The sequence below is a fragment of the Trichomonascus vanleenenianus genome, assembly GCF_965637985.1.
Source record: "Trichomonascus vanleenenianus strain CLIB 3782 genome assembly, contig: TRVA0_002S, whole genome shotgun sequence".
NCBI lineage: Eukaryota > Fungi > Ascomycota > Dipodascomycetes > Dipodascales > Trichomonascaceae > Blastobotrys > Blastobotrys vanleenenianus.
In genome coordinates this window covers 156,128-167,821 of record NW_027481885.1, presented here as the reverse complement: position 1 = coordinate 167,821, position 11,694 = coordinate 156,128, and the positions used below count along the sequence as shown (strand labels likewise).

Sequence of the window (11,694 nt, the reverse complement as noted above, 5' to 3'; positions counted from 1 at the left end):
GTACATCCTGGGTGCGGAACGAAAAACAGGGCCCTACTTTCAGGACGCTCACATACGAGCCTTTGCAGAAGTCACCGACGGGGCACAGCGCACCCCGATCCGCAGTGCTGGAAGAAGGGATTAGATCCTGCCCCCGAGAAGAGGTGTTAATTTTTTGATTTTTTTCAACTCCTTTGGACTTTGTCTTGGCTCCCCTATCTGCTCAGGCCATTTTTGCCTTTACGGCCTCGCTTGCATTGCAAAAATAAACCCGTCTAATTCCTAGTATTCCTGTAGGGGCCGGTTTCCCCTCTAATTCGACCTATATGATGCCTTCAGTGGAAAGCTCCTTGAAGGCGCTGATAGCGTCGTGCCGGGACGCTGATACGCCGGAGGCTCGGCGCCAGGCCGTGCAAAAGTTAGGCGTTATGGTGGTGGATAATATCAGATCGGGCGAGTCCGATTCGGAGCTGGACTCGAGCTCTCTCGCTCTGATCAAGCATGCCTCGTTTGAGTTGCTCAAAGACCACTCGATAGATGTCCAGTTTGATGCGTTCACTGTTTTGGTGCACGCAGCCATTCTCGAGAAGCGGAATAGTGACGATGACTACCGCAAGGTGTTGAAGGAGCGCCAGAGCCTCACTAAACCGCGCATGCCTTTGGGAATGATAGATTTCGCGCTCGTGTTCGACCTGGCCATGGATGTGTTTGAATCAGAGCCGCAGGATCACCGGGAACTGTTCTACCATGTCTTCAGCGAGTTCGCGTCCTCTGGCCGCAAGTTCGTCCTCTGCTAGCTTAACTCTAGCCTGTATTATATTTGCTAATGATATTTACCCCATTGTGACCCATGATAACGATTACTTGTACAGGAGTAAGGTGTTTTGGCAGAATTGGGTCTCTACACAGATGATTTGATTCCAGAGGAGCAGAACAGTGGTACCTGGTGTCCTTGAGGGGCCAGCCCCTCAAACTCCCCGTGGCTCCGCTTCGCAGAGGTTTAGGCTGATTTGGATCGGCTTGTGGAGTCATTAGATACATTTTTGACCTACGACGTAATTTCTATTCACGAACTTTCTCGATATATACGACACTTAGGGGGTTTAGCGTCTTATCAGTTGTGTAGTTGGGTCCTGGGATGAGTGACGCGAGTATTATCGCAGTCCAATTGGTACTGTATATAAATTCTCAATATGACGTAGGAGTTGTACGAATATTCATGATCATGGCTACCAGTACTTGAATCTTGAAGATAACAGGAGATACTATTAAGCTCATAATAATATTTAATTAATCTCTACCAATTGGAAATAACCTGAGATGACGGCATGTCAATTGTATCGTACGACTAATTGGAAAGAGAGATCGGTACAGCGATTGAATGTACCGCACGCCTACTGGTAGTATCGGTGCTGAGCGAAATTTTTTACCGCAGATAACAGTAGGGTGCATTATATTGTAGCAGTTTTACCGTTGGAGCTTATTTTCAGGCCAAGTCAGTTTACTTAGAATATTCCAGTGATCCATTGTCCATTATGCATTCTGTTGGCAGTTGACGGCCACCCATGATAAGCCCGTAGAAAGCGGTTCCCTCCCAATACACCTGCCACGAGCGTAACAAATAATTGTAACAAGCCGTGACGACTGCAGCGAGTGGAAGAAAAATAATTGTTACCGTTCTCCTCTACCGTAACAAGAACCCTCCAATTGACCCGATCCTCAGATCTTCAATTATATGTGAACAAGAACTACGCTGTATACTCAAAGAGATTCTTAATTATGCTCTTGAATTAAATATATTCCACCTAGTGCAATTGGGGGGACCAGTCCCCCCAAACCCCCCTGGGGCTCCGCTTCGCGGAGATTTGAGCTGTGACGAAATTTTGTAACAGTGCTTGAAATTGTTTGTTACCCTGTTACCGTAGATATGGGGGTCTGGGGGCTGGCCCCCAGCTACGGGAGCTCGAGGGCTGGCCCTCGAATATACTTTAGAGCTAGTGTAATTGTAAGGACTAGCCAGAATATCTCCAGTTATACGGTAAATAGTTCCTATGCCCCTCGATTTCCACTGCACAACGAGTACTCGTAACTCGTACTCGATCTCGTATTATGAAGATGTTTCCGGAGAGCGGAGGTTGGGAGTTTTGGGGAGCGGCTGGCCAATGAGGGCGGCCCAATTGCAATTATTTGGCGGGTCCCAAGGCCCATCATCACCAAAGGTGAAAAATTAGCGTTTCACTACGGGGTGGTTCCAATCACACACGCAGAATTTAATATCATATAGAGATGTCGATAACGAGGGTTTTCCAGCGAGTCGGCCTGCTGCGCCCGACCTCTGTGCGATACTCGTCGGTGCTGTCAGTGCACCGAAACACGCCCCAGAACAACCCGTCGATTCCATTCGAGTTCTCGGCGGAGAACCAGACCCGGGCCAAAGAGATCATTGCCAAGTACCCGCCACAGTACAAGAAGGGTGCCGTCATGCCCCTGCTGGACCTGGGCCAGCGACAGCTCGGGTTCTGCTCGATCAGCGTCATGAACTACGTAGCCAAGCTGCTCGAGATGCCTCCAATGCGAGTGTACGAGGTCGCGACCTTCTATACCATGTACAACCGAAACCCGATGGGCAAGTACCATTTGCAGGTGTGCACCACCACCCCGTGCCAGCTGTGCAACTCTGACTCGATCATGGACGCCGTACAGAAGAAGCTGGGCATCCACCCGGGCGAGACGACCAAGGACGGCCTGTTCACGCTTTCGGAGGTCGAGTGCCTCGGTGCATGCGTCAATGCGCCCATGATCGGTGTCAATGACGACTATTTCGAAGATCTGACCGCCCAGTCCGTCACAGACCTGCTCACCAAGCTGCAGAATGGCGAGAAGGTCACCCCAGGCACAACGCGACGACGGGACTGCGAGCCCTTCACTGGCCAGAAGGTCCTGCTCAACAAGGAACCCTTCAATGTCGCCGACTTCACCCGGGCCGACCTCTAGGCTTAAAAAATGCATAATACAATAATTTACTCTGTCGTAACGATTGGGGGGTTTGGGGGGTTTACCCCCCCTACTACGGGGTCTGGGGCAGAGCCCCAGGAGAACTGTTTGGATGAACTCTTGGGGGCCAGCCCCCAACCCCCCGTAGCTCCGCTTCGCGGAGGGTTCGCCAATTGGTTCAACTTGTTTGGATGATCTCTTGGGGGCCAGCCCCCAAACCCCCGTAGCTCCGCTTCGCGGAGGGGAGCCCCAGGAGGTCTCAATGGGGTTTGTCGTACAGCCGAGGGTCCGGCTCAAAATGCATATATACTAGATAATAATTACAGCGTCGAAGGAGCCCTGATGGGGGGTTTGGGGGTTCCCCCCCAACTACGGGGTCTGGGGCAGAGCCCCAGGTAAAGTCTACGACTTGTCCTTACCCCATTTGACGCCGAGGAAGCCAGTGTCGTTGGACAATGGGCTTCTCTTCTTGATCTTGGGGGTATTGTCAATGACGTATAATCGCGGGTGGCCCGGGACTTCGAGCACTAAATAGCGAAAGTCGAACTTGCCAATACCGGCGTGGTTCTTCTCGTCACTCTGGATCATCTCGAGCCGCACCAGACCCTGGGCAAGATCGCCCTCCACATGGAATTGCATCAGCAGGTGTTCCCTGCCAGACGTGTCAACCCCTCTACGGGACGCAATTGGCCGGTTCCGTGCCCATTTGTTCTCGCTCTGCTCGCCGTAGGCGCTTATCTTAGACCCGCCTAGCAGCGCCTGGCAGTCCGGGTCCTTTTCAATGATGTGCTTGGCACGGTTGAACACCTGGACGTCGCTTGTCGGCAGCAGAATGTCGTTCACAAAGTAGTACACCACCAGCCCCGACAGGCCCACCCCCATCAGCACCACGCCAGTGTAGAACGTGAAGGACGCGGCGTGCCTGATCCGGATCCCTAGCGGGATCTTATCATCATTATTGGCTTTCGTACTGGCGAAGGCCCCAGGTCGTACCAGCCGCTTGTTCACAAGCCTCCCCGCGCGGGGGACCGTCCGTATCAGCCCTCGTGAACTCAGCATTACAATCAAACTCTGTGGATAACTTCTCCGCTACCCATCATCATCAACCAAGGGTTTTTTTTCCCCCCGGCACGTGACATTCACGTGATTCACGCCGCATGAAGTGCGGCTCATGGGGTGTACCTGGGGGTCCAGCCCCCAGACCCCCCGTGGCTCCGCTTCGCGGAGGGTGCATCATTGTAACGGCCCAATAATCACCGCGCAGCGGTGCCCTGGGGGGTCTGGGAGGCTGGCCCCCCAGGTGCAATGCCGAGGCGCGCTTGACACTCACGCGATCCCGCCGCATAAAGCGCGGCTCTAATATCACGTGAGAAAAATACATTACGATGAAATAACGCTAAAGGTAGTGAATATAGATGGGTACCCTGGAATCACTTAAAAAGAGAACACGACGACCACACACGTTGCAATCGAGCGAGAGAGAGGGAGAAAATGTCTGACGAGAAAGCATCACTGTCGAAGGAGGACATCCGACCCTTCTTTGACAAGCAGCGTGCGGTGACTGCGAACAAGACGTGTTTCGACTGTGGAGCGCGGAACCCGACGTGGAGCTCTGCGACGTTTGGGGTGTTCATCTGCCTCGACTGCTCAGCCGTGCACCGGAACCTGGGCGTCCACGTGTCGTTCGTCCAGTCGACGAACATGGACAATTGGTCGATCGGCCATCTGCGGAACATCCGGGTTGGTGGGAACCAGGCGGCGCGCGAGTTCTTCACCAAGAACGGCGGGTCGCGGTACCTGACCAAGTCGGCCAGTGCGTCGGAGAAGTACTCGAGCCGCGTCGCCCAGCTCTATCTCGAGGAGTTGAAGGAGCGTGCTGAGCGAGACGCTATTAAACACCCGAACGAGCACGTGCTTGACGATGTCGAGAACTCGCCGTCTCCGGGCGCCTCATCGGCATCATCTTCAAAGAAGGACGAGGACTTTTTCTCGAGTTGGGATAAGCCCATGGTGAAGAAGCCGACGCCTCCGCTCTCGCGCAGCTCTACGCCGGTCTCTTCCAGCGCTGGGACCAGCCGATCGGGGACTCCGCTAGGCACTACGACGACGACGACAACAACGACGACGCGAATCGCAGGCAAGGCGTCTTCTTCTTCGGCCAGCGGATCGCGTAGGAACATTCTGGGGTCGAAGCGTGCCCCGAAGCTCTCGGCCAAGAAGGTCGCTTCTGAAGAGATTGACTTTGAAAAGGCCGAGCGTGAGGCGCGGGAGGAGCAGGAGCGGATTGCCAAGCTTGGCTACAACCCCAATGAAGAGGCTGCTAAGCAGTCCCCAGCACAGACTGAGGCAGCTGCTAAGAAGTCGTACACTGAGCCAGCAGCACTCGCCGACTTGCGACCGGAACCTACTGTCCTCAAGCCATCAAGCACTACGACAGCCCCTAAGCCGCAGTCGGTGCGGCTCGGATTTGGCCAGACGGCGGCGCCACCATCACAGAAGTCTGCGACGCCAACGCCGCGAGCTTATACTCCTGCGGCACCGACGGATCCGGCCATTACGGGAAAGTATGGCAAGCAGAAGGCGATTTCGTCTGACGAGTTCTTTGGGCGCAATAACTTTGATCCGGCTGCGCAGGCCGAGGCACGTACGCGACTCAAGCAGTTTGAGGGCGCAAGCTCGATTAGTTCGAGCAGTTATTTCGGGCGTGACGAGGAGGAGGAGGCGCGGGGCCATGGCGATGGGGAGTTTGACATGGAGCAGCTTACTAACAACTTGGCCGACAAGCTGCGGGGGCTTGCTAACGAGGATATGGGCGCAGTTAAGGATGCATTGGAACAGGGCGCCGCCAAAGCCGCCGATTACGTGCGGAACTTTATGCGTTAATAGCGTACTGACAAAATTAAAATCATCTATTTCATGAACGAACCGTGTAAGAGTAAACTAGTTCATCGAGTTGGTTCTTCAATCCTTGTTAGATGAACCAGGATAGTCAATATTAGTTTATTCATGATTAACTTTTCCAAAACTGATGTTGTCAAGTATCTAAGTGCCGCAGGTTATTACGGCTCTACTGAGAACTCAGAAATTGAACACCAAGTACCGTATGTTAGCTCAATCACATGCATGTAACTGTGTTTGTAATTCATCAGTTTTAGTGAGAACTTATCAAGATAAAATATACATCTGAAGATCCTCACATTTTCTATTACATTGGATCGTAAGTACATTGGAGGGGCCAATCTCAAGGATACTAGAATGATTACATTTGATGCGGGTGGTGTTAGAGACGCCTCAATTCATGCATAGCTTTTGTGTAGTGAACATTAATAGAACTGCTAGCCTTGAAACTTTATCTCGCGAAAAAGAGCCAATTGGTCGCTTCGTAGGCTAGATGTGGTCCTGTGGTTGTATGGAATGTATAGTTATGAAAAGACATCAATACTGGACTACCGGAGTAAGTTTGAAGAGCCAAAAAGCATCAAGAGTCTTGGACAATTAGTTCTCGTGGGCGCGACAGTAAAAAACACTACCTGGAGATGGCGCATTGGCTTGTTGAAATAGATAATCTTTACTGAGACCCGCTAGATTGACTTTTTTCAAAGCTTTAAAAGTCTCCAAGCGAGAAATAATGAACAGCGTATCATTTGTCATCACTGAATAACTGCTATAATTCAATTCACGATTTTTAACGAATCAGGCGGCTTGATTAATGATCAGTAAGGATTTTACGTTGCTATTTGACGAGTCATAGAAGTTATCGTGAGGTCAGGGGTATAGGATGACACCAGTTTTCTACATTCATGAGAAACAGAGATTAAAAGCCGCGCTAATAAAGACTAATCCTACAGAAGTTTAGCAATATATTCAAATCCAGTTTATAGTTGGTGAATTATTGTAAAGTACTACTGTAGACCAGCTACCAACATTTTGAGGCTTTGGATGGTGATCATATCGGAGCATCACCGACGACGACAATCAACTGAAAAAAATCCCCTTATGAGCCAAGTGGACGAGGTGGATGAAGAATACCTCAACCGCCATGCCGAATGGGCTCTGGCAAGCGCTCTGAGGCAGTATTTACGCCGTTCTGGCGAAAAGGTGACCAGGGAGTGGATCCGGCACTGCGCCCAGAGCATCAAATACTTCATCGACTGGCGGCTTGACAAGCCCGACAAGCCCCCAGCTGCATGGGTAGACCACTTTATCGCGCAGTATCCTGATATACTGAGTGCTCCGAATGTCCCGCGCGACAAGCCTGCGATGGATCGTATAGTGGAAGGCCTCTTCCGAAAGCTCAAGTCCATAGCTCCCGACAACATCGCCTATCTGCACGTATCCGAGTTCGAGTACGGCATTGAGCAGGACGAATTATACTGCAGAATTGTAAAGCACGATGCGGACAAGAGGACTCCTTTAAGTGGTCCGTCATCTGAAAGATTTGTTGTAATTGACGGCGTACGCGGAGACGGGAAGCCTTTAAAGAAGAAAGTGCTTGTTGGAGCAGAGGAGGCAGAGCTGGCTCAGCAGTTTCGTGGAGAAGTCGCAATTGAACAGTATAGCCCTGAGCACTCCGTCCAGTTTTACTGGGTGCGGCACTTTGCCCAGCAGACGGAGCGTACCAGCGACCCGTTCCAGACGCGTTATCTCATTGTAAATCAAAGCGAAGTTCCGTCAGAATTGCGGTATCAACACGCGTGCCAACACATTCTCGAGCGCAATTGCATAGAACTCATTATAGTTCCGGATGAGATCAGCTACTTCACGCAGGTTCTGTACACACTGCACTTTGATCCGGCCATTAAGATGCTCCGTAACACGAGGGTCTACCCGGCCGAACCAATTGCTGACAAACGTGTACAGCGCCGGTTGTGGCTGTCCATGTTCTTGCCTGGGACTTCACAATCGAAGCTGAAGGATGCAATGGGGCAGATAGGCATTGTGCCGTATGATAAGGTGCTGCTTATGTACCAGGCGCTGCCGTTCTCTGCTCTTGAAAATACGTGCGTCGTGTGGGCGTATCCACTGCGTGTTTTGCTGACTTTGGAGTTGGAGCGCAATTATGTGAGGCCCAAGGAGCACAATGCAAGGTTTGAGAAGATTAGAGAGCAGGTAATTGGGGCATTTACGCCGTTTGACGCTGATATTTTCGATACTGATCTTTCCATGTTGGATACGCGGGGCGAGTGTATATATAAGACCCATTTGTTGACGGGCGAGCTCCTATCACCGTTCCAAGGGGACGACGAGTCGTCAGAAGGCGAACCAATGGGTGAAGAGCTCTCCAGCTCAGAGCTGTCTGAACTGTCTGACGAAAATTTGAACCTTTCTGATATCGACGATATTGTTCAAAAAATTGTTACTAATGACCGTCGTGGCGGGAGTGAAGATAGCCATGGTCTTGGAGATAATGACCAAATTGAGCATTTGACTAATGATCGTGACGAAAGTAAAGATACCAATGGTGTTGGAGATATCGACGAAACTGAGTATTTGGATACTAATGAGCGCAATGGCACGATGGAGCTAAATGATATAGATGAGGACTATGAAGAGTCTGAGAATGATTTGGGTGAGTCCAGCAATGGTGGGGATGATGATATGAAAGAAGTTGAAGGGGCGGGCGATTCGACGAAAAAAGAAGAGCTGGATAAAGATGAGCTTGGACTAGCGACGGGATTAATCGATCACATATGGGAGTCTGTCCTGGCAAACCTAAAAAAACCTTCGCCATCGATGGAAGAGCTACAGCGGGACATTCCCGTCCTCCACAAAAGCTTTGTCGAGATAAAATCAATTATTGATAAAAAACTCCGCGGCAAAAAGCCATCAAAAAGGCGACAGTCTGAGCCGCATAAACTCCGCTATGGCGCTCCAATGGGTCGCGGACTCAACCAGACCAGTGGCATCCGGCCATCCTTTCGAAGGTCCCTTCCCAATAAGCCTTCTAAAGTGACCAAGTAATCCACCACCACCCACAACTCTTCTAATGATCCGCAAGCCTTCTACAGCAAACGTAATGATTAACGCAGTTTTTGCACGTATTTATTTAATAATGTACAGCTATAAATTAACAATAATAATAATAATAAAAAATAATGACAATGGTTTATGCCTTCTTGTGTATGTTGCCCTCGTCGTCAATGGTGACCACCTCCGCCTTGACCAATGCAATTTTGAGATCCTCAATCAGATCGTACGGGTTTTCAATGCCTACGCACAGTCGAATCAAATCCTCAGGGAAATCACGCTCGGCCCGCGTCTTGGGGTCAATCGAAGCATGCGACATCTTGCAGGGCATAGAAATGAGCGAGTTGACACAACCGAAAGACACAGAAATGCCCCAGATGCGCGTAGCCTCGACAATTCGCTCGCTAACCTCGACAGAGCCCGTCTCCAGCGACAGCACCGCGCCCGCGCCTCGCGCCATGGACCAGTGCAAATCATAACCCGGGTGCGACTTGAGGCCCGGGTACCGCACTTTAAATCCAGCACCTTCGAGGAACGCGGCAATGAGCTCGGCATTGCTCTGCTGCTTCTCAAGCCGCACCGCTAGCGTCTTGACACCCCGCAGTAGCAGCCACGAGTCGAACGGCGACAGACCACAACCCGATGCATTGATGGTAAAGAACAGCTGCTCGCCCAATTCGAGGCTGTTGACGGCGATAACACCCGCCATAATGTCGTGGTGACCGCTAAGGTATTTCGTTCCGCTTTCATACACAATGTCGGCACCCAGATCCAGCGGCGACATGAGCAATGGCGACATCATCGTGTTATCCACGACAACAATTGCGTTTGGATTCCGCTTGTGAGCCGCAGCCGTCAGCCCCCGGATGTCTACGATCTTAATGAGAGGGTTAGTCGGGCTCTCCAGCAGCACCATGCGCGTGTTGGGCGACAGAACAGCCTCCACAGCAGCATTATTCGTCGTGTCTACGTGCTTCACCTTGATGTTCTGGTTCGTGCTCAAATACTTGAGCAGTCTATTGGTGCCGCCGTATAAATCGTCTCCGGCAATCACTTCATCCCCAGGCTTGAGGAGTCGTGCAATTACGTCCATGGCGGTCATACCGCTCGAGACAGCCAATGCTCGACTGGCGTTCATAATCTTGGCCATGTGCCTTTCGAGATGGCTTCTCGTGGGGTTTCCCGACCGGGTGTAGTCGTACTCGCCCATGTTGGTGAGGCTGTCCTGTTTGAAGGTCGCCGTTTGGTAAATCGGCACCGAGGAGGACCGGTACTGATCCGAGCTTTCGGTATAAACGAGCTCGGTGTCGATGGCATAGGCCTTTTTCTGGCGGGGGCTCGACGGAGCCGGGGATGGCGGCTTCGCTTCTTCAGGTTTGGCAATCGCAGACATCTCCTTTCAATTTCACTCTTTTCAACTATCCAATCCTTTCTAATATGGTTGGGCCTATTCCAATATCTTCAGTAATGGCGGATCTTTGGCAAGAAATGGTTGAAATTTCACTGTTCCCCCGGTTGGGCTTATAATGGCCCGTGTTAGCGATATGACTCTATAGCCCAGTGCCTCGAACCGCGCTTTACGGGGGGTGCGTACGGAGAACCGACCGCCCCGCAGCGAAATCGCTTAAAGTCACGTGCAATCACTCATTATGCTCTGCGCGCGCCGTTCCTCCGTGCGGCTGGCCAGTATTTTCGATCGATCGCCATATTAGCAGTGGATACGGTCTGCCATACACTGGTGTTAGCCTCTGGAAATACAGTATGGTGGATACTTCGAGACCAATTTGTTGATTAAATCTTTTTTTGATGTATTCTTTTTCTTTTTGCTTCTTTTTGCTTGTTCATTGGTTGGCAGTTACTACTGTAGTCCCGGTAAAACAACAATTTTCTTACCATTGTTCAATTGATCGATCCAAGCTGTAATATTCTCTACTATTTTTGAAAATAGCTATTGAAGTTATTAATCTGTTTTGCTGGTGAAAGGTTGAAATATACTAGGGTTGAACATCTGTTCTTGTTTATCTCTCACTCTTCTATTGGTGTACACCGTCTGTATGGTCTGTATGATCGGGGTATCGGTAACTGCCATTGGTGTGCACCGTGTATATGATCCGAGTATGGTAACTGCTAAGTATTACTCAATTACATGTACTAAGGTTTATAGTTGCCAGTATTTTCATTTGACACGATCTAAAAATATTGACTCTGATTAAAGCAATCTACTCGTACTGCCGGAGCATATGTATCGGTAGTACGGCGGTGTTAGTGCCTGGATCATCGGACGAATAAGATTTTTCATCCATCACAAGGGGAGCAACCAGTATAAATCTTGGTTAAAGGGCGACGGAGACTACCGGTAGTTGAAAAACACGACAAATCACGCATATGCTCTCTGATCTTGTTTTGATAATCCGATTCGACAAATAAGTAAAAACCACCTTGTACTCATAGAGTAGTATTAGGCCATTGAGCACCCAAATCATGTTCAATTCAGTATCCGACAGCTGGACACCCATTGGAAGTGCAATAGACTGTTAAATGTTAAAGCATAGCCTAAGTAGTAGTACTATAGTATCGGTACTTGAAAAGCTCAAATAAGAGCATGTAGCAAGCACATAACAGTCATGAAGATCTAAGAAATTTATAGCATTAATTCAAGAGTACTATCCAATACAGATTATAGGGGTACGGATTGGAAGCAGACAGTGTTCCTAAGCTGATATATACCGGTTGGAGCAATATGGGAGGAACAAC

General features: G+C 50.2%; 6 protein-coding genes across 6 annotated transcripts; 4 read left to right on the top strand and 2 right to left on the bottom strand.

Annotated features, from left to right (window-relative positions):
- Positions 1-305: 305 nt before the first annotated feature.
- Positions 306-776, top strand: TRVA0_002S02036 (uncharacterized protein; the record flags this gene model as incomplete). The annotated part of the gene is made up of 1 exon (XM_076682222.1): positions 306-776. The coding sequence occupies one exon, from the start codon at positions 306-308 to the stop codon at positions 774-776; it is 471 nt and encodes a 156-aa protein (XP_076543468.1).
- A 1,489-nt stretch (positions 777-2,265) lies between these two features.
- Positions 2,266-2,973, top strand: TRVA0_002S02014 (complex I 24 kDa subunit family protein; the record flags this gene model as incomplete). Its single annotated transcript, XM_076682221.1, has 1 exon — positions 2,266-2,973. One exon carries the CDS (start codon positions 2,266-2,268, stop codon positions 2,971-2,973), a length of 708 nt encoding a protein of 235 aa, XP_076543467.1.
- Positions 2,974-3,375: 402 nt separating this feature from the next.
- On the bottom strand, positions 3,376-3,855 carry TIM21 (Tim21p; the record flags this gene model as incomplete). Its single annotated transcript, XM_076682220.1, has 1 exon — positions 3,376-3,855. One exon carries the CDS (start codon positions 3,853-3,855, stop codon positions 3,376-3,378), a length of 480 nt encoding a protein of 159 aa, XP_076543466.1.
- A 609-nt stretch (positions 3,856-4,464) lies between these two features.
- GLO3 (ADP-ribosylation factor GTPase-activating protein) lies at positions 4,465-5,856 on the top strand (the record flags this gene model as incomplete). Its single annotated transcript, XM_076682219.1, has 1 exon — positions 4,465-5,856. The coding sequence occupies one exon, from the start codon at positions 4,465-4,467 to the stop codon at positions 5,854-5,856; it is 1,392 nt and encodes a 463-aa protein (XP_076543465.1).
- A 1,113-nt stretch (positions 5,857-6,969) lies between these two features.
- On the top strand, positions 6,970-8,934 carry TRVA0_002S01948 (uncharacterized protein; the record flags this gene model as incomplete). Its single annotated transcript, XM_076682218.1, has 1 exon — positions 6,970-8,934. One exon carries the CDS (start codon positions 6,970-6,972, stop codon positions 8,932-8,934), a length of 1,965 nt encoding a protein of 654 aa, XP_076543464.1.
- A 145-nt stretch (positions 8,935-9,079) lies between these two features.
- STR3 (cystathionine beta-lyase STR3) lies at positions 9,080-10,333 on the bottom strand (the record flags this gene model as incomplete). The annotated part of the gene is made up of 1 exon (XM_076682217.1): positions 9,080-10,333. The coding sequence occupies one exon, from the start codon at positions 10,331-10,333 to the stop codon at positions 9,080-9,082; it is 1,254 nt and encodes a 417-aa protein (XP_076543463.1).
- Between the last annotated feature and the right edge of the window lie 1,361 nt (positions 10,334-11,694).